The sequence below is a fragment of the Schistocerca serialis genome, chromosome 1, assembly GCF_023864345.2.
Source record: "Schistocerca serialis cubense isolate TAMUIC-IGC-003099 chromosome 1, iqSchSeri2.2, whole genome shotgun sequence".
In the NCBI taxonomy this organism is placed as follows: domain Eukaryota; kingdom Metazoa; phylum Arthropoda; class Insecta; order Orthoptera; family Acrididae; genus Schistocerca; species Schistocerca serialis.
In genome coordinates, this window is record NC_064638.1 from 833,027,084 (window position 1) to 833,049,972 (window position 22,889).

General features: G+C 36.7%; 1 protein-coding gene across 2 annotated transcripts in view; it reads left to right on the plus strand.

Moving 5' to 3' along the window:
* Positions 1-22,889, plus strand: part of LOC126484832 (aminopeptidase Ey-like) — a 243,462-nt gene that overhangs the window by 117,169 nt on the left and 103,404 nt on the right. For both annotated transcript variants that reach the window (XM_050108430.1, XM_050108438.1), the window contains exons 8-9: positions 16,293-16,464; positions 20,330-20,423. In XM_050108430.1, coding sequence (XP_049964387.1) covers positions 16,293-16,464; positions 20,330-20,423 — 266 coding nt within the window. The remainder of the gene's footprint in view (positions 1-16,292; positions 16,465-20,329; positions 20,424-22,889) is intronic.

Below are 22,889 nucleotides of genomic sequence, written 5' to 3' on the forward strand. Positions count from 1 at the left end.
TGGTAGCTGGGAGGTTCTAATCTCCACAGTGGTGATACTCGTTTTTTAAGCAGCTTGTGTATCAAATTTGGTTCAAATTAGTCAAGTAATTGAGGTGGAGATCCACACATACATACACACACACACATACATACATATTATTTCATGTACAGGGTAGTTCAACTGCCCTACTGATGTTATTTTATGCAACCTGCATTGTTATATGTGGCTTTCAAAAACCACATGCAAGATTTTCATATTCTTTTCATATTGTCTTACTCACTATGTGCAAACTACTAGTCCTACAGAAAAAATGATCAGGATCTTTTTGTATGAAATTTAAGTTAGTTAAATTTTGTACTATCATGTGTTTTCACTAGAGATCATAGTTGTGAGGTATTCAAGCGAAACACACAAAAGTGACCTTCAGATACATTCCCATTCTAGCACTTAGTCGCCACCAGTCAGGACTTTTTGCATATTGTTCATGGCACTTTCTCCTACCACAGCACAAAAATTTGTGACTGCACAAATTATTTCCCACCTTCGACCTTTTTTGGTCTTCATTGGATGGCCATATTTTGCCACCAGCTTAGTCAACCACAATTGTAAAACTGATGTTTGTGTAAATTTTACCTAAAGGTTTTATGAATTCTAAGAGCATAAAATAAACAATTACATCATTTCCTGCATCACACCTTCTGACTACAAAACTACTGTGTTTATAAGGGTCAAGTTTGGATTTAATTGTCAGCATAATTATTTTTAGCATAATGTTTACAAGTGTCAGTTTTCATTCACTTCTGTCATGGGAACATTTACCTAACATAACGTTAACAAAACGGCCAACTATTCTGGTGATGAAGTAGTCAAATCAATAGAGACAAAAAAAAAAATCAAATATTGGAAATAGTTCGTGAAGCTGGAAATTTTTTTATAATGGTGGAAGCAAGTGTTGTGAACAGCATACTAGAAACCCTGATGTGAGGGATGAGTATGGGGGTGGATGTTTACTTGAAGGTCAGTTTTTTAGGTTTTTCTTTAATAATGTGAAATCCTTGGCCGTCAGTAGAAACATATCTCAGTACAAAATTTAACTACATGAAATTTTAAAAAATCCTGTAATTTTTTCCGTAGGACTAATAGTTTGCATGTAGCAAGTCAGAGAATGAAAACCTTGCACACAGTATTTGAAGGCTAGATATTACATTGCAGGTTGCATAATGTGACATCAGTAGGGGCACCTGAACCATGTGTATATAATCTGTCTGTGTGTGTGTGTGTGTGTGTGTGTGTGTGTGTGTGTGTTTTTTTTTTTCCTTTTTCTTCTAATGCTAAATTTGGACAATATCTACATACTAAGTATTTTCTACAGATGGCTAAATAAATAAATGAAAATAAAACAGATGTCAACACATTTGATGGCAAATTTTTTTTGACAATGTGGCTCTTCTGGTTTCAGACTGTTCTGCATGTTCACGTGTTTCTCCATTATTAGATACCAACAAATGGAGAAGGCATATGAGGGCAAAATGTTTTGGCATGACTAATCTGGCTGTAGAGAATATGCTATGCATGTTCACAAGATGCAGGAATTTGGAAAAAAGCAATTACTACTAGCAACAACACGGTGTTAAGAAACAGGATTGAAAACCAATATATACGTTCTGTCATGACCTTGTACCAGATGGCCAATGTCTGAAGACCTGTGAGGAAGGAGGGGGGTGGGGGGTTACCTGGTTATGGTCACAACTGAAATATACTCAAATGATTTTAATGATGCCAACATCCATGCCAAGCCAATAGGTATGGTGCAGGCCAGCCTCTTCATTCTGCAATTCCACAATGACTTTGGTGAAAATTTTTCAGTACATGCAGATGGAGTAGCAGTGACAGGATTACTTGATACTCAATGCCTTTGGTAATCAGCAGCATGATGTTGAGATATGTTGATGAAGCAGAAAACAAGAGCATAAAGCTGGATTGGGATGTTTGAGTAGCTGGTCACACAACCAACATTTGACATAGCATTAAATGAAGAATCTAGAGAAATTATCCATCCCCCTATGCATCATGCCCTTAGGGACATTGAAGATTAGGTCAGAACTAATGTACAGAGGTATTTAAACAGGTAATCTCTCCACACTCCTTATGCAGTTGGAATGGGAAAGAACCTTAACACATGGTACCATGCTCATTGTCCTCTGTAATTCACTTCACTGTGGTTGGCTGAATATGCACATAGATAAAGATGTAGAGAGCAAAATATACCAGCCATAAAAGGGTTGTGGGCTGTAAAGGTGGGATACCTGCAATTCTGTGACACAGAATGCTAGTACAGCTTGTGGTAACTCCTCTGAAACCTCCTATGTGTCAAACCCAGTTCTAGGCTCATTGACAGTCAAACCTAGGCCATGGAATTTATATGTGTTTGGTGATAGGTCAGTATATGATCTGCTAACAATGTTAATTTGAATACATCTACATCTATTCTCTGCAGACCATTGTTAAGTGAAAAGGATATGTCCCTTGTACCATTTCTTAGGGTTTTTTCCCATTCTACCACACATCGAACATATGAAGAACTACTATCTAAATGCCTCTGTTAATGCTGTAATTAATCTAATCTTGTCTCCATGTTCCTTACAGAAGCTGTATGAAGAGGTTTTTACTGTATTCGTAGATTCATTATTTACACCTTGTTCCTGAAACTTTGTAAGTAGGCTTTTTTTTGGGATACTTTATGTCTGTCTTCAAGACTGTGCCAGTTCAGTTCTTTCAGCATCTCTAATGACACACTCCCATTGATCAAACAAACCTGTCACTATATGTGCAGCCCTTCTCTGTATACATTCAAAATCTTATTGCAGTCTCTGGGACATTCTTCTAGGGGTATTAGCTCCCATTAAACCACTATCAACAGTTTGCAAACCACAATGAGTGGAATACAGATAAATATGAAACCAGTGCAGTGCACAGCTGATGGAAAGGACTAAATGTTCACTCTGAAAATAATTTTTCTGAACACACAAGAGTTTTTTTATTTATTTATTTATTTTTTTTTTTTTTGAGTCAGTGGCGATGCTATGTTTGCCCTTTTTTCATCTTCCTCTAAGTTATGCCCCTTCATTACATGGAAGTCTTCTTCCTTGGGTAATATGTAGCTTTGCATGCAATTGACTTGAGGGTCAACTTTAACTAGAGTAAAGTATGAATGTGCACTGATGACCATATGAATTTGGCTACTTCCTTGCATGGCTTTATCTTGGGAAATATTATATCAGCTGTGAAATACACAGAAATAGTAAGTAGGACTTGTACATTCTTGATGGATAGCCCCCATAACAACATTGCTACTAAGACAATCCTTGCAGAGAGGAAAAGGGTGGAATAATTGTTCAGGCAAATATTGGACCATTGTTAGTGTACTAATGATATCAAATAGTGAGCACTTATACCTATATAATCCAAAAAGTGTATTCATTACCAATAAATGCCATAAGTGGCAATGGAAGATTTGCATCAGGCAGTTTAATATTATAAAAAAAGGTAAGATCACAACAACAGATAATGACCCACTACTAATTGAGAATTAACTGTGGAAGTCTGCACAGAGTGGAGCTCTCTGTTAGTCTTATGAATGACTACCAAACCCATAGGAGCAGGCACCTACAGATTGCATGACTTTAAATTCTTGCAACTTGTCTAGTTCATCCTCACTTAGTTTTGAAGCATGTGTGGAATTAGGTGAATGCAAGAAGAAGAAGGAGGAGGTGGTGGAAAAAGTTCAAGTGGAAACTGCCACTCAGATTCTTTGCATATATTTAGATCACAAAAAAATGATAGCTTTGGCTATTAGGATGACATTTTCTTACACCAAAAAACCAATCACTGTAAAGGCAGTTAGGCCAAAAACATTTCCTGCAGTGGAAGAAATATTAAGCAATACACTGTTGTCTATACGTTGCACTCATAGAGAAACTCCCTGTAATAGGTAGCTGTTGACCACCGTAATTGATTAGTTTATATTGTGAGGTTGTTAGGCTTGGTGACCCTAACCCAAAGAATTTATCCAAATCTTTGAAAAACATAGGGGAACTAGTATCCTGTCAGATATTTATAGACTGAGAGCTTGCTAGAAGATCAATCATTAACTTCTAAGGTAAAGGTCATACGGTGTTGTAAGTAGTTTCAATTGGAATAAACTTTTATTTATTTACATTTTTTGCCTGTTGTTATCAAGCTGATGACATTTGAAAATATCATTCATAGGTTGTGTAATAAAATAATATAAACAGCACATATAGTAGTAGTACACATACTCATCTTAATATTCTAAAGACATTACATGTTGCAAAAGAGGACATGTAATTTAGAATTCACTCAGTGAATACAAACAGTTATTTATGAGGGCACCTTTTAACAGTTTTGCTTCACATGTTTTTATAGTATTTGACAGCTTGTTGAACCCTATCTGCCCATTAATATGTCAGTTATTTTTAATTTTGTCCTCTGCCTGAAGTAGTTACCCTCACTTCTAGTGTCATAATTATATGTCTCACTGCACTTATTTACTCTGCTTTTACTATTCGCAAAAAATATACTAATTTTGTACAAATATAAGGAATATATTGGACTTTCTGAACCTTAGTCCATGAATTAACGTAATTGCTGTCTTCTGTAATACTAATATTCTGTTCAGCTGCAGGTCACTGCACAGCCCCCACAGTGCAATACTATCAACTAAGAAATGCATAAATTGTTCCATAGTATATAATTTTTAATATTTGGCTTAGAACTATGTCTGCCAATTACAGTGTTGATGAGTCTACTGTACTTTAAATCTCTGATTTAACTGTGTATGTTATGGGACAATAAAAATTCTGATTCTGATTCTTATCAGATACTAGTTGATCCCTTGAACAAAAGGGTCACACCTGCCTACAAGAAGGGTATTAGAAGTGATCCACAAAACTAGCATTCAATATCGTTTATATTGATTTGTTTTAGAATCTTAAAACATGTTCTGAGCTGTAACATAATGAGGTATCTTGAACACGAAAACATCCATCATGTGAAACCCAGTGTGCACTTTTCTCACATGACATACTGAATGTTTTGGGACAAAGCAACCAGGTAGATGCAGTGTTTCTTGATTCCCAAAAATCATTTGACTCAATACTACACCTATGCTTATTGTCATAAGTACTATCATATAGGAATCAAGTGAAATTTGTGACTGGATTGAGGACTTTTTGATAGGGAGGAGAGTCATTGTCAGATGTAGAGCAGAGAGTCATTGTCAGATGTAGAAGTAACTTTGAGTGTGCTGCATTGAAATGTGTTGAGACCCTTGCTGTTCGTGTTGTATATTAATGATCTTGCAAACAAGATTAATAGTAAAATCAGGATTTTTGCAGATGATGCAATTATCTATAATGAAATACTATCTGAGAGAAGCTGCGTAAATATTCACTCAGATCTTGATAAGCTTTCAACATGGTCCAGAGATTGGGAACTTGCTTCAAATGTTCAGAAATGTAAAATTTTGCACTTGACAAAATGAAAAAAAACATAGTATCCTATGTTTATCATATCAATGAGTCACTGTTGGACAACTAATACAATTACCTGGTTGTAGCACTTTGCAGGGATATGAAATGGAATGATCACGCAGGTTCTGTTGTGGGCAAAGCAGGTTGTAGACTTCAGTTTATTTGTAGAATAATGGGGAAGTGCAATCAGTGCTAGAATACTGCTGAAGTGTTTGGGACCCATACCATATAGGACTAGCAGGGGACATTGAACATATACAGAGAAGGACAGCATGAATGGTTAAAGGTTTGTTTGTTTTATTCCATTCGGGAACCTTTCTTTTGTTTCCTTCATTGCTCCTTCAATGTACTACTTCATTGTATACACTCTTTTTAATCCGAGCACTTTGTACTTGGTCTTCCACTCTTATTATTCGCTCTTGGCTCTTGTATATATTGCATATTACCCATCTCTCCCTACAGTTTTCTCCTATTTCTCTCAGAATTTTGAACATCTTGCATCATTTTACATTGTTAAACCCTTTTTCCAGGTCAACAAATCCTATAAACATGTATTGATTTTTCTTCATTCTTGCTTCTGTTATCAACCGCAACATCAGAATTGCCTCTCTGATGTCTGTACCTTTCCTTAAGCTGAACGGAGTGTCTTCTAACACATCCTCAATTTGCTTTTCCATTCTTCTGTATATTATTCTTGCCAGCAACTTAGATGCATAAGTTGTTAAGCTGATTGTGCAATAATTCTCACACTTGGCAGCTCTCACAGTCTTCAGAATTTTGTGGATGATATTTTTTCCAAAAGTCAGAAGGTATGTTGCCAGACTCATTCATTCTACACACCAGTGTGAATAGTCATTTTATTGCCACTCCCACAACGATTTTAGAAATTCTGATGTAATGTCATCTATCTCTTCTGTCTTATTTGATCTTAAGTCCTGCAGAGCTCTCATAAATTCCAATTCTAATACTGGGTTCCCTATCTCATCTAAATCGACTTAGTTTCTTCTTCTGTCACATCACATGAATCTTCCTCCTCAAAGAGGCCTTCAGTGTACTCTTTCCACTTATCCACTCTCTCCTCTGCATTCAACAATGGAATTTTCATTGCACTCTTAATGTAACCACCCTTGCTTTTAATTTCACCGAAGGTTGCTTTGAATTTTCTATATGTGGAATCAATTTTTCCGATAATAATTTCTTTTCCAGTTTCTTCACATGCTTCATGCAGCCGTTTCATCTTAGCTTCTCTGCACTTTCTATTTATTTCATTCCTCAGTGACTTGTATTTCTGTATTCCAAAATTTCCCTGAACATGTTTGTACTTCTTTCTTTCATCTATCAGCTGAAGTCTTTCTTGTGTTACCCATTGTTTTGCAGTTTCCTTATGTATACCAGTGTTCTCCTTTCCAACTTTTGGGGTTGCCCTTTTTAGAGATATCCATTCCTCTTCAACTGTACTGCCTACTGTATTATTCCTTAATGCTGTATCTATAGCCTTAAAGAACTTCAAGCATATCTCATCATTACTTAGTACTTTTGTATCCCACATCTTTGTATATTGATTCTTCCTGATTAATCTCTTAAACTTTAGCCTACTCTTCATCACTACTACATTGTATCTGAGACTATATCTACTCCTGGGTATGCCTTAAAATCCAGTATCTGATTTCAGAATCTCTGTCTGAACATGATGAATCTAATTGAAATCTTCCTGTATCACCTGGCCTTTTCCAAGTATACCTTCCCTTTTGTGATTCTTGAACAGAGTATTCACTATTACTAGCTGAAACTTATTACAGAACTCAATTAGTCTTTCTCCTCTCTCATTCCTTGTCCCAAATCCATTTCTTGTACTCCTTGCCCTATCCTCATATACTTTCTTTGTCTCTTCATCTTCAACTTGTGATGTCAGCATATATACCTGAACTATTGTTGGTGTTGGTTTGCTGTCAATTCTGATAAGAACAAGCCTATCACTGAACTTTTCACAGTAACACATTCTTTGCCCTACTTTCCTGTTCATAATAAGTCCTACTCCCATTATACCATTTTCTGCTGCTGTTGATGTTACTCTATACTCATCTGCTCAGAAATCCTTGTCTTCTTTCCATTTCTCTTCACTGACCCACAACTATATCTAGACTAAGCCATTGCATTTCCATTTTCAGATCCTCTAGCTTCCCTCCCATATTCATGGTTCTGACATTCCACACCCCAACTCATAGAACATTATCTTTTCATTGGTTATTCAATCTTTTTCTCATGGCCACCTCTCCTTTGGCAGGCCTCTTTCGGAGATCTAAATGGGGGATATTCTGGAATCTTTTGCCAATGGAGAGATCATCAGGCTGCTTGTCCTGTGAGTACACATTATGTGTCTTTAATGCAGTGGTTTGCCTTCTGCATCCTTATGCCATTGGTCATTGCTTGTTCTTCTGCCTTTAGGAGTGCTTCCAACCCTGAAGACAAGACAGTACCCTTACCTCTGTCACTCCTTTGCCTTCTTTGACAAGGCTGTTGACAGAATGAGGGTGACTTCTTATGCCAGAAGTCTTTGGCTACCAATGCTGACTATTAATCAGAATTTAGGCAGTGGTGGGTTTTGATCATGGGCCAGAGGAAAGTTTGACTACTAAGCAGAAACACTACCCCTAGACCATGGTTGTTTTGTTGAGATTTAGTAATAATATGCTTGTCATCTTCATTCCTTCTCTATGAGGATTAAGTTTTACAGAGAAATTCTGTAACTGCAGTTGCCATGCAGCAATCTTTCTAAAACCATACTTTGTTTCTGTTAAGAATGTTTTTTAAATAAACAGAGAGCTGGGAAAGGACAACCATTCAGAAAACTTAACTAAAGGTAAGGATCAACAATTTCGGGTGTAGTTTGAAGCCTCTTTTCTACTTTCCTTCTCATACACTGGTTTAACAATGCTTGTTTTAGACTATTTGGAAACATGTTTACTCTAATTATGAGGTATGTTAGTGGTTTTAACTATTTCCTTTATGCATTTCTTAACTACAGCACTTGACATACAATTCCATCCAATTAAGTGTTTGTTCTTTAATGTGAGGAGTATCTTGCTTATTTCATTTTCCTTAACTTCATCAAATTCAAAAGCCACTGTTTCAGTGACATGGTTTGGTATGTTGGATTTCCTGTTGGTATTATGAAATGTTTATTAAAAAGGATACATGTGGTTTCTTGGTCTTTTATAATACTATCATCCTGTATAATGCATAGGAGTTTTCCATCACTTTTAAAGTTTTTTGATACTTATTCAGTAGTTTCCAGGAGACCTTGCTTATGTTAGTGGACTGTGATGTTTCTGTACCATGGACCAGTTTTCTAAGATTTGAAAGTTCTACTTTTAAGTCTTTTTTAGCTGTGTCATATTTTTGTTTGAAAATATGCAGTCCCGTTTATTTTTGCAGGTTGGTTGGAAGTCTGAATTTGTTATTTCATCCATTCTGAGTGTGTGTTAGCCCTGTCTGCATTTCTTTAATGATGCAGCAAGAATCAAAGTGTCTCAGTAGAATAGTGTAAAACTCATCCCATTTTTCATCTGTTGCTTCAGCATGGCACATTGTATTGCATCTCTCTGCAGCTAGTTTAATTTTAAGAGAGTTAATGTTACTGTTATCCAAGTTCATTTCCTTTCAATAGATTTTGTTATTATTTTAGGAGCCAATTTTGTATGTTCTGCCTGTTGTGCAAGGTGGTCTGGGTAATAAAAATTTGTGTTACTATATTTAACAGTGTATTCAGCAGTTTTGTTAATCCTCACGTAATCTATCCTATTAGAACTAAAAGCTGAGATCATGCTGTACATGGAAACTATGTTGCTAAGATTGTACAAAGTTAGTATAAGTTTCGTGTTAACTATATTGCTGGAGGATGCATCAGAAGTACAGTGAGGTCTTTAGAATCAGTCTACCTAATTATGATATTGAAACTGTTGAGAAAATTGATTATATCTGCTCAAGGTGGTCTATATGTTCCTATTACTTCATGTTTCACTATATTGGTGTCATGATCTTTTAGATAAATTATAGTACCATTCACTTCTAATGTTCCCTCTTCATTACATTGCTCAATAACTCTCAATAACTGCAAGTTTCTTTAACTAAATCAGTTCTCTGGCAGCTCAGACCAGAATTCCAGTCCAAGCTGTTGGATATGTGTGTGTGTGTGTGTGTGTGTGTGTGTGTGTGTGTGTGTGTGTGTGTTCCCTTTTTTGAAGAAGGCTTTGGCTGAAAACTAAATGTGTAACAAACAGTCTTTTCACTGTGCCTGTCTGCAACTCAGTGGGTGATCTTCACACTGAGTAGCTGTCTATCTTTTTCCTTATACTGTTGGTACTGCACATTTAGATGTATCATCTTAAGTGGCATCTGGGCTACTTCTCTCTTTATATGTTTGTGGGAGATGCTGCATTCTCTGAGAGTAGAACCAAAATTATCTTCACTGTCATACTTATCTTCTGTAGGCCTATATGTGATTACATTATTTATTATGCAGACACTATATTGTAGCAGTTGGCTGTGACCAACGGCATATGAGAACTTAGACTGCCTGAGAGGAGAGGAGTGATGTGAGGGAATAATTTGGTAATGGCTACAGCGCAATTGTTTGCTGTGGTTGGCAGTGGTGGTTTAATGCTGACCTCTACTGGTATCTTATGCAGCCATTGTTCAAACCATTCCCCACCGAAAACTGTCACAATATAGTGTCTGCATAGTACACAGGGTTTGCAAACATCTAGTTTGTCTGGTTGATCACTGCTGTAATGTTTACTTTCTCAAAAAAAAAAAAAAAAAAAAAAAAAAAAAAAAAAAAAAAAAAAAAAAAAAAAAAAAAAAAAAAAACCTTCTTGATTATAATCTAGGGCTATTGGTTCCTTGCTGTTGCTGAATAGGGCACAGAGACCTTTTATTTCATTTGTTAACCTTAATTTAGTGTTCCTGTCTGTATGTAATCCATGTTGGATGTGTTCATCCTGGTTCAGTTTGATAACATCTATTTAGTTTAAAAAACTGAATTTTTCACATAGTTTTTGTAGTACTGGATTGTGAGTCACTGTTTCCTTATTAATGGAAGGCCACTGTGGAAGGTCACATCCCACAGGTACATTTGTTAGGACAGCATTTGTGTGATGTAACTGTGGCAATAACTTCCTGTAACTTTGTAGTGCTGATTTGAGATGTGGCTGTATTCCTGGCTGCCTACTAGCAGCCTGAATCTATACTTCGATTACAATTACTTTGTGATTGATCTTTCCACTGGTTGTGTGGAAGGGTTCAGGCGCCATACAGTCATAGTTCTTTCTTGAGCACCACGTTCTAGCTGTGCCCATTTTGTAAGTATATGCAGTGCTTTGTGAAGAATGTCTGGATGCACGCTGACAACATTACTCCCTGCCACTGTGTTCTGTCAATCACAAAGTAATATTAATTGAAATATAAGTGCCCTACCTTAGGTCAATAGGGGCATTCCACTATTTTAAAGGAACAGACTTGCCATGAATGAAATTGAAAACAATCAAGGCATAAGGGCAGTGACTGGAAATGGCATTCTGACATTGATTTCTGAGATCAGCAAAACTGTCATGATAAGAATACCTGATGCAGTAGAAGGTACTGTTCAACTTGGCTTTCAGTGATGATGGGCCCTGGAGGACAAAAAATCACAATTTGTCATTGACAGATTTGTTACTGAGATCAACAAAACTGCCATGATAGAAAGCATGATGTTGTAGGGCTTACTGTTCATGTTGATTTGCAGTGGTGGTGAGCTTTGGAACTGTCTGTTGTGACTGGTTTAACAGTGACACCTACAAAGCATCATGAAGATCCCAAGTTGATTCTACTAACACTTCATAGGCTTGTGCCAAAGCCAATGTCTAATCTGACAATGAGTCTGGTAATTTGAACATTGTGGATTTCACTTTACTGTCTGAAGCTATATGAGTGACAACACTGCAGATCAATGACTGGTATAGGGCCTATTTGGGTGGAGGGTTGGAGCACTCAAACTGGCAATGGTGGCTTATTCCAATGAGATCAGCAACCCTCACTCTATATGATAGAGCACGGAGTTTGCAATGCTGAAAGAATTCCAACTTTGAAGTCATTACATGTATTCTTTTTCCTGCAAAATAAGCAAAAAACAGGGCACTGTTTTTTTATAAAAGATAATGTACTTGTATCAGGACATGGTTTTAATTTATGCGCTAAGGTAATTTCTAGTTACAACTGGGGCAAAGCATTCTATTTGTCTACATCTACATCTACATCTACATTTATACTCCGCAAGCCACCCAACGGTGTGTGGCGGAGGGCACTTTACGTGCCACTGTCATTACCTCCCTTTCCTGTTCCAGTCGCGTATGGTTCGCGGGAAGAATGACTGTCTGAAAGCCTCCGTGCACGCTCTAATCTCTCTAATTTTACATTCGTGATCTCCTCGGGAGGTATAAGTAGGGGGAAGCAATATATTCGATACCTCATCCAGAACCGCACCCTCTCGAAACCTGGCGAGCACGCTACACCGCGATGCAGAGCGCCTCTCTTGCAGAGTCTGCCACTTGAGTTTATTAAACATCTCCGTAACACTATCACGGTTACCAAATAACCCTGTGACGAAACGCGCCGCTCTTCTTTGGATCTTCTCTATCTCCTCCGTCAGACCGATCTGGTACGGATCCCACACTAATGAGCAATACTGTCTGAAGCTATATGAGTGACAACACTGCAGATCAAGGCAAGGTTAATTTAAACACTTAAAGATACTGTTGATGGTGATGCAAGCAAACTGGAATTTTCCAAATATTTATCAAAAGCCACAAAAGCAGATGGAAAAATTTACTGTAGCACTGCTATTAGCTGGCTACAAATATGTTTTTTGTAGGGTCTCAACATCCTGCTGGTATTCATTTTCCTTTGTGTGCACTTATTGCTGCTACTGTTGCTGTTCTTGCAACTACTGCTCCAATTACTATAATTGCTGTTGAAACTGAGTCAGAAGTTCATCTGTAGTGACAACATTAAGTCCAAAAATTCTCATCACTAATAATGTTGAACTGGGTGAATATCACTGACATGCTCACACTGAAATGTAAAGTACTATAGGCCTACATGGCTTTCTGTACAGTAAACAAGAAAGACTATTCAGTGCCAAGCAACACTAATTCAAGGATTGTTGATGGCTGGCTGAATAACACAAGGCAATGTCTGATTATTGATGTCCATGTATGTAGAAAAATTCATCTGCTGGTAGCTGAAGTGCAATAACTGAAGTCTGTGGAATGACCAAATCAAGCCCACAATGGAAATGTGGGCAGGTACTGCAGTCAGATTACAAGGACTGTTGAACAGGTCCATAATGGGGATGTGGCCAGGTACTGCAACCAGCTTGCAAGATGTTTTTAGAGCTATTGAACAGTGGCTGTGGCAGCTCCTATGAAGGTCATAGGCAGGTTGTTTATTTGTAGTTCATTGGTTTTCAGCAGTAGTTTTGATCCCACTGGTGGCATTGCTCTCCTGAGCTGATGGGGGTTGTAGGCAGTGGCACCCCAATTAGCTTGTTATTAATTCTGCAGTTGCCTTATCATCACTGGATCTGCTGGATACAGCAACTTATTCATGGGGTTTACTTTGGTTAGTGAACAAACCATGTAGTGATAATTCCCCCAGCAATAGAAAGTACGGTTACACACAGCTTTTACTGACAGAGAAGATTTATTATACAGAAAGCCTGTAAGGGTTTACTCATTAAATTTGTTAGGATATGCTTCAAACAATAATAGCACATGACTTTCACAGTGATGTAAGGCATTCATGAGTTCCAAAAACTTAAAATAAAAAAATAAAAAATGTATTGAAGATTACAATAGTCAAGGTCCTTCTTTGTAAGTGAGAATATTCTCCATTGTCCTGTCTCTGGAGCTAAACACTCTTTAGTGACTGCACTATAGATATCTACTCAGTAGTGTCTAGCACCTCCCTTTGTCATTGTGATATAAGGGAGATATCATTTAATTTTTATTTATTTATTTATTTATTCATCCGTAAACCAATTTCTTTGTATGGATGTCGTCTTTCTACATACATATGTACATTATTTTGTCACATAAGATAATTAAATACAAGCTATATATGATAAATTCATAATATATATATATATATGTATATTACACACACAATTTATCATTGAATTACATAATGCAGAAGAACCCGCTTCAATCAAAAGAAATAGATCACAAGACTCCTCTAATACTTGTATGGGTAAATTACAATCTAGAACGTCCACTTTATAATTGATTAACCTGATTATTTATTTATGCCAATTTTAAGCTGCATGAATTCTCTAATCGAGTAAAAACTATTTTTTAATAAATATTCTTTAAGGAATGCTTTAAATTTACAGAGTTCCTTTATGTTTTTGATTTCTTTTGGCAATTTATTGCATACCTTGACACCTTGGTAAAACATAGTGATTTGGGTTTTAGTTTTATTCATTCTGTCTAGGTACATGCAAGTACTGTTTCTGGTTTGGTGATCATGTATGCAGCTGTTTGCTAAGTATTGCTCAATATTTTTGTGAATAAAAACTGTAGTTTGCGAGATATATTCACTTGGGATTGTCAGAATACCCCATTTTTTAAATAGCCCACTGCAGTGTGCTCTTTTGTGACTCTTGTTCATTATTCCGACAGCTTGTTTTTGCAAACTGAACACATATTTCACATTTTGGGCATTTGCACCCCAGAATGTTATTCCGTAACTTATTATAGATTATAGAATGTATGTGTGCAAAGTACGTCATTCTCTGGCGTGAACTATTGCACACAGTGACTAATATTCGTAAGGCATAGCATGCTGTGCTAATTTTTTTCCCAAGCATCCTAATATGTTCATCCCAGTTTAATTGTTGATCAACATACATACCTAAAAATTTTGTACTGGCTACACACTCTATGGTTTCATTTTGAACTTTAAGTTTTGTCATATTTGGTTTTTTCTGAAGTTTATGTTATTAGTCTTTTTCACATTAAGGGTTACTTTGTTGTTATTTGACCAGTTGTGAACTGCCATAAGTGCGTTTTCAGCTTTTACATTTAACACTTCTGGTGTCCTGTCTGTAATTATTATATTGCTGTCATCAGCAAATAACACTGTTTCACCTTGTGTTACCCACTGTGGGAAGTCATTAATATAAATAAGAAATAGTACTGGGCCTAACACACTCCCTTGAGGTACTCCAATGTTCAAATATTCTTCATCTGAAAGATGTTTCACTAAATAATTTGAGCTACTTGAAATTTGAGATATCTCCACCTTTTTTACTCCACTAGACACTGAAAGCTTTGGGAAACTATACTGATTCATCACTACTCCAATGCCACCACATATGTCTGAAGATTGGAAGAGCTTGGTGCAAAGCACACTTCTAACACTCGGTGGTGTCCCAGATTTGCACGGTGTGATTTATCTCAGATGATCTAGGGAAAGAGATGAATGGAGCATCAAGAATCCTTATGTCCATATGGAGATTCTTAAACTATTGTGGCACTATTTGGGAGAGATGGTGGATGCATTTTCTTTTTGAAGCTACAGATAATCTGTAAGGTGCAGCAGAATAATGAACCAATATGCATGATCAGTCCAGAGGTTTTTACATCACCAGCCAATGGTAGTCAATTGCTGATGTATCAGGGTCACTAGATAAACATCTCCCCTCCTCCCTCTCCCCCCCCCCCCCCTCATCCAAACCTACCCATATCTAACAAGCAAATATCTCAACCATCCACTCTGTCAGTTAGCAGAATCCATCACCTCACATGCTTTACATGCTGCACCACTTATATATATCAATGGACACTATGTCTTATCAGTTCAAGCAATCATTTCCATGCATTGAGCTTCCAATTGCAGTGTTCTTGCACAACATGTGTTAATCTCCACATCCTATGACCAGAAGTACACATGTGGGGTGGAGGCTTCTGCAACATATACTAGGTATGGCTGCTCATCAGCTGACATCCAGCACTGAATTGGTGAGTGATTTGCTGTACTGTTGCAATCCATGATTATTGACAGGCACCACTGTCATGAAAATGTTGATTTGGCAGGTTACTCTGATTGCAGTAATTTTTCCCCAAATGAAGGTAGTCATGGTACACCATTAATTGTGCAGGACTGAGCTTTTCATTTGCTGCACTATCTCAGAGATGGATTGTACTGGGCATTAAACACTTACAATCTACCAAATGTTCTGATAGTATGTGTCCTGCACATCCTTTTCTGCACTGTCATGCAAAAGCCCTGTAGTAGATCTGCAACATTCCAGTCACATGACAAGCACATATATTCCAGTCACCATGCCAGGAACATTTTCTCTAATACACTTCATCAAGAGTGTTTCATGACCTATTCTCAAGTAAGGTTACTCATAGTAATGATGAATTCAAGTTGAACAAAACTTGAAATAAAAAATATTAGCTAAAATATTAATATTTAATAAGTGAAATTATTATCACAAACTCATTAATTCTACTCCATCCCCAATGACTTCATTGATGACTGCCCATTAAATTAAAACCAACCTTCCTTTCTATTTTCATTATGTATTCTTTAACTGAAATAATCTTTACATGATAGAAACTGCAAAGACAATTAATAACAACAAATTTCCTTCATCTTACTTAATGATAGCTATAGAAAGAATTTTATGAATTAACTAAAATTATTTCACAGTGAACAGAACTACAATGATGGTTATTGGCCACTTCATTGTTTGTTCAATATGGCTGATCAGTGGCTGGTTCATCTAACTACACCACATTTCTGGTATGAGACATCCTTTGGGAACAGTCTTACCCAGTATGTGTCAACTGTTGGATTCCTTGAGACACTTACAGATACAGAGGTATGTAAAATTGCAATATCATAAAAACACTGCATATGTTCATGGGTATTCCAAAAATACAGTTCCTCATTCTCAACTCTCATAATGTTAATTCCATTTAAATTTATGTTCATAGTCTACTGTTTTAATAGATTTCCTAAATTGTTTGTCCCTCCAGTTTCTTACAATTATTAACATTTAGTGCACTGAAGACCACAGCACTTCTAAAAATATCAGTTGTGATAATGTGACATGGAATATTTCACGGAACTTTCATTAGCTTTGTATCAAGATTACAGAGGAATTCCTCAGCCAAAACAAAACTCTTGAGTGACCATTAATGTCTGAAAACAGAAAATGATTCCCTAAAGGTACCATCCTTCAGAACAAAGACTCAGATATTTTTCTATATAACAGAATAGTTCCAGTGGCAAAAATTTAAAAAAATAAATATTGATAGTTGGCCCAGAAAACAATTTTAGAAATGATAGCTGTCTGAAGTTTACAAAAGGTTTTTGGAGCTTTGTATTTTCCTTGTTTGAATGGACAAACAGATTGCCACAGTGTTATTGGTAATTGCAGTGACAGATTTCAGAGGGATATTCAGATAACTAGCTACACACCAGTATCCAACATTAGAATTCCATTACTTTCTAAGCTGAGAGATGTTGAAAATGCTCAGTCCACATATAATTTTAGATCAGTGTAATTTCTCATGAGTAAAAGTCCTGAAAAAAAAGTGACTCAATTATGTAACTTGCTACCATTAACTAAACAATGCTGAAATTTAGTGTTCAAAGAACTCACAGAACTATGCCTTTTGTGACCCAAATGGTTAAGTGGAAAGACCTTAAATCAAAGTGTGTTATCTGTTATCCAAAACTTCCCATAAATTTCAAAATGAGGGTCAACAGTTCTTAAGGGCAAAAAGATCTTCCAATTTTCTTATATCACTGTAATAGTTTCTCAACAGAAGGCCTGAATTGTTTATTCTATCTACATTCTTTGCCTTCACGTACTTGATCTCTGTTGAATGGTCTTTTGGTTAACATCATTCCTTGTATAAACATCAAACATGGATGTTACCATTTACATTATTCACTTTTGTAATAGTTTCTTAAACTGTTGTTCGCAAATATTTGCCAGAGGTTATTTAATTTGAAAGTACAGTCTGGTTCTGTAATCACACACATACAAATATACACACAAAACATTGATGAATAATTGTATTAGAGACAGTTTTCAAGTAAGGTTTTAAAGTGTTTCTTTTCTTTTTTTCTTTTCAATTCTTCAAATGACACATATTTTGGTGGTATATGACTATGATGTCACAGGACAAAATGTCAAGTTCTTTTTTAAGCTTAAATGATCATTAATTCAGATATTTTGGGTGTTACATCTCCCAAAATGCAAAATGCCATATTTCATGAGACTCAGTTTCAAGAGTATAATGAGAACACAAATTCTAATACTGCCACATATATCAGGTACGTTTTTATTATGGACATCACACTGAAAATGGTTGTATATAAGATCATTTATTTGGAACCACCTCAGGTTTTGTAGCTTGAAGTCACATATTTATCTGGGAATGTAAATTCTACACCTACATCTACATACATACTATGCAAGCTACCTACAGTGCATGACAGAGGGTACCTTGCATCACCACTAACCACTTCCTTGCCTGTTCCTCTCTCAGATAGAGTAACAGAAAAATTATGACTGTCTATATGCACCTGTATGAGTCCTAATTTCATGTATCTTATTTTCATTGTCATTATGCGAAGCGTATGTTCAGGCAGTAGAAACATTCTGCAGTCAGCATCAAATGAAAGTTTTCTAAATTTTCTCAGTAGTATTCCTCAAAAAGAATATCACATTCCCTTCATGGATTTCCATTTGAATTTTCAAACCACCTCCTTAATACTTGTGTGTCAGTCAGCATCAAATGAAAGTTTTCTAAATTTTCTCAGTAGTATTCCTCAAAAAGAATATCACATTCCCTTCATGGATTTCCATTTGAATTTTCAAACCACCTCCTTAATACTTGTGTGTTGTTTGAATCTACTGGTGACAAATCTAGTTGCCCACCTCTCAATTGCTTCAATTCTTTCTTTAATCTGAACTGGTGCAGATCCCAAACATTCAAGCAGTACTCAAGAATAGCTACCTATATGCAGTCTCCTTTACAGATGAACAACATTTTTCTAAAATTCTCCAAATAAACCATAACCAACCATTCATCTCCCTTGCATTAATCCTCACATGCTCATTCCATTTCATTTTGCTTTGTATTGTTGTATCCAAATATTGAAATGACATGACTGGGTCAATCAAGACACTCCTAATGCTGTATCTGAATGTTATGTATTTGTTTTTCCTACTCATCCTCATTAACTTACATTTTTCTACTTTTTCACCCAGTTGCCATTCATTACATAAACTATAAATTGTGTCTAAATCATCTTGTTAATTAAACAATGGAAACTCCAGGCAGGAATATCAACAATGTAAGAAGAGACCGATTGCTATTTACCATGAAGAAGACACGTCAACTTGCAGACAGAGTGTCTTTTAATCGTGCATATCTGCATCTTGACGTATCTTCTTTACAGTGAGTAGCAATCTGTCTTTTCCTACATTATTCATCTTGTAACTTATGTCATATGAAACCCAAATTTAAGGATGGATAGAAGACCTAACATTCACTGTCCAAATAACAGTAATCTGTCAAGTGAGCATACAGTGAAATTGCAAATAGGCCAGATGAGATCTTCCTGAATTTAGGTTTTGGTTCAGTTTTTGAGGTATAACACCATTCAGCCTATTTACAGTTTGACTGTACACTCATTTGAAGGATTACTATTACTGGTCCTTCTATTTACTGCATATTTGGGCCTCATATGATGCAATTTTTTATTCCCAGCTGAAGATATGGATATAAGCTATGACACCAGTTGTGGTTTCAAATTAAGGATCTTACATACAACTTTTTGTGTTTTCATTCCACAAGATGTTCATTCACAGCTGTGGTTTCCCTGAACACAAAGTTGTATGCATATCATATATATTACTGACATTCAGGTGACAAGTGTTATCCTGTGCTAGTTCAGGTTGTAACAGTAAGTACGTGGACTGTAGTACATCAGATCACTTACTAATGCCTTGGTACACAGCAGCAATATCTATGTGAGCAGATGGGTCATAGAGAACTCTCCAACAGGATACAGATGCCACTATCACACACAAATATATCTGATAATCTCATTCACATCCTTAGAGGCTGTCACAGATACAGAGACAATGATAAAAGACCACTTGAACTTATTAGTAATTTAAGTATTGGTACACACTAATATTAGAGATTGAGAGTGTCAACAAGTACTGAATATGTTCTGACAACAGATTATAATTCCCATTGGTGAAGGCAGCTGTTCATTCCTTCCTGCATGAGTCGGTGGGAGATTAGAATGATGTGGGTATGAAAAAGCTTCTGGAGTGTCTCAAAAAATGTATCAGTGTGATGGGGATTACACTGAAAAATGGCTAAAAGGCCAACCTTTCAGAATTTGTAATTGGTTTTGCAATAAAATTTTGTGTACTATGTGAAAAAAAACCATTGTAGAGCTTAATTTACAGACAACCATCGTAAAAAGGTTTATGACCTGCCTTCTGAGAACATCAGATCCTCTTACTTATGAGAATATCTGCGATGCTGTGAGGGCATGAAAATATATTTCATATAAGTATCTTTTTAATGTAATGAAAGGCACTTTTTTAAGAGCACTGGCTATATGTCTACTAGCTCCTTGTTATTTAGCTGTAATATTGAAATTGATTGTAGTCCCTATTTCTAACATACTGACATCTTCTTTTTTCACAGATTGGTGATGTGTTTAACTGGGGAACAATTTACACAATGACAACAACATCTATCAGTGTGACAAATTACAACACTCCTTATGACAATATAGTTGGTAAGAAGTGTCACTATTATCATTATTACATGAATTAGAGATCAATATTCTATTTTAGTTTACATCTGATGTTATTTTAATGCATGGAAAACTTCAGTTTCCCATCAGGACAGAACAGACATGTGGAATAACAGCCCGCATCTCGTGGTCGTGCGGTAGCGTTCTCGCTTCCCACGCCCAGGTTCCCGGGTTCGATTCCCGGCGGGGTCAGGGATTTTCTCTGCCTCGTGATGGCTGGGTGTTGTGTGCTGTCCTTAGTTTAGTTAGGTTTAAGTAGTTCTAAGTTCTAGGGGACTGATGACCATAGATGTTAAGTCCCATAGTGCTCAGAGCCATTTGAACCATTTTTGGTATAACAGCATGTGTACCTCAGGGAAGTGTGTTGGGTCCTTGCTGTTCATGCTGTATATTATAGACCTTGCAGACAATATTAATAGTAAGATCAGGCTTTTTGCAGATGATGCAGTCATCAGTAATGAAGTACTATCAGAAAGAAGCTGCATAAATATTCAGTCAGATCTGGATAAGATTTCAAAGTGGTGCAGCAATTTGTAACTTGCTTTAAATGTTCAGAACTGAAAAATTTTGCACTTGACAAAATGAAAAAAACATTGTATCCTATGACTACAATATCAATGTTGGAATTGACCAACTCATACAAACAGCTGGGTGTAACACTTAGTAGGGATATGAAATGGAATGCTCACATAGGTTCTGTTGTAGGTAAAGCAGGTGGTAGACTTTGGTTTATTGGTAGAATACTGGAGAAGTGCAATCAATCTACAAAGGAGATTGCTTAAAATTCACTCATGCAACCAGTTCTAGCTAACAGGGGATGTTGAATGTATGCAGTGAAGAGCAGCATGAATGGTCACAGGTCTGTTTAATCCATGGGAGACCATCTCAGTGATACTGAAGGAACTGAACTGAAAAACTCTTGAAGAGAGATGTAAACTATCCCAAGAGAGTCTATTAACAAAGTTTCAAGAACTGCCTTTAAATGATTACTCTAGTAATATAGTACAGCCACCTACATGTCACTCACATGGGGATTGTCAAGGTAAGATTAGAATAATTACTGCATGCACAGAGGCATCCAATCATTCTTCCCACACTCTGTACATGAATTGAACAAGAAGAAATCCTAATAACTGGTACAATGGGGCATATCATCTACCACATACCTCACGGTGGTTTGCAGAATATAGATGTAGATATAGATTTATATGCATACTGTTATACGTATAACCCCCTATGTATCACTTCCATAGGGATCATGGGGACAAAATTTTATTAATTACAACATGCGCAGAGGCATTTAAATGGCCACTGTTCCTGTACTCCAGTAAGTATGGAATGAGGAAAAGCACTAATAACTGGTACAATGGGCTGCATCCTCTGCCATGGATTTTGCAGGGGTTTGCAGAGTGTGGACATAGAAATTCATATTTTATGGCTTTCTGACAAATACTGTATAAATAGCTGTGTACTTTAAATAGTAATGCTCTGTCTTGGAAACTATGGCTACCACCAAGAAATTTTTTACCTAATAGTAATAATGATAATTTTTTCCAAACATTTATTGGAGCATTTTGATCCAGTAATACATTGTTAGTACATACATGGGCTTTAGACACACAAACAGATACAGTGTACATGTGTGTGTGTGTGTGTGTGTGTGTGTGTGTGTGTGTGTGTGTTTAGTTAATAATTGTTTTAGTGAGTAAAAGTAATTGTCTCTTAGAAATGACTTATGCTTCCCCCTTAATGTTTATCTCCTCTCAACATCACGCCTGACAATACTGTCATGATTTGGAATCACACCAAGACACCTTCCTCATTCCTCCACAATCTCAACACCTTCTCTTTTATCTGGTTCACCTAATGCTCCTCAAGCCAATGTGCCACCTTTCTGGACATTGACCACTTCCTCTCTGATTGCTCCACCCACAGCTCCATACATATGGAACCCATTATCCACCAGCAGTTCCTACACTTTAATGGCTTGATGTCTAAATCCATTGGGAACCGTGTGCATCATGACCATTTTATTGTCAACATATTTTTTTGGAAAATGGGTCCACTACCCCCTACCCTTCCTCAAAACTAGTCCACAAACAGATTTCCTTTGCAATATCCTCACACACCCTCTAATCTCCCCATCACCAATAAGAATCAGCTACACATGAGTACCTCCTCATCACACATTATCATGACTGAACCTTATCTTTCACCAACACTTTGATTATCTATCATTAGGCTTGGAAATGAGGAATGTCCTACCCAACATCCTAGCCACCCATCCCAAAGTGGAATTCCATAGCCCATCCAATCTACACAACATTGTTCAGTCATTAAGCCACTCCTACTACCAAATCTCTGCCACAGAGATCATAACCATTTGGAAGACCCAGGTATGAGGCTTACCAATCCACACACCCAGCACTGCCTATTACTGTCCTGTCA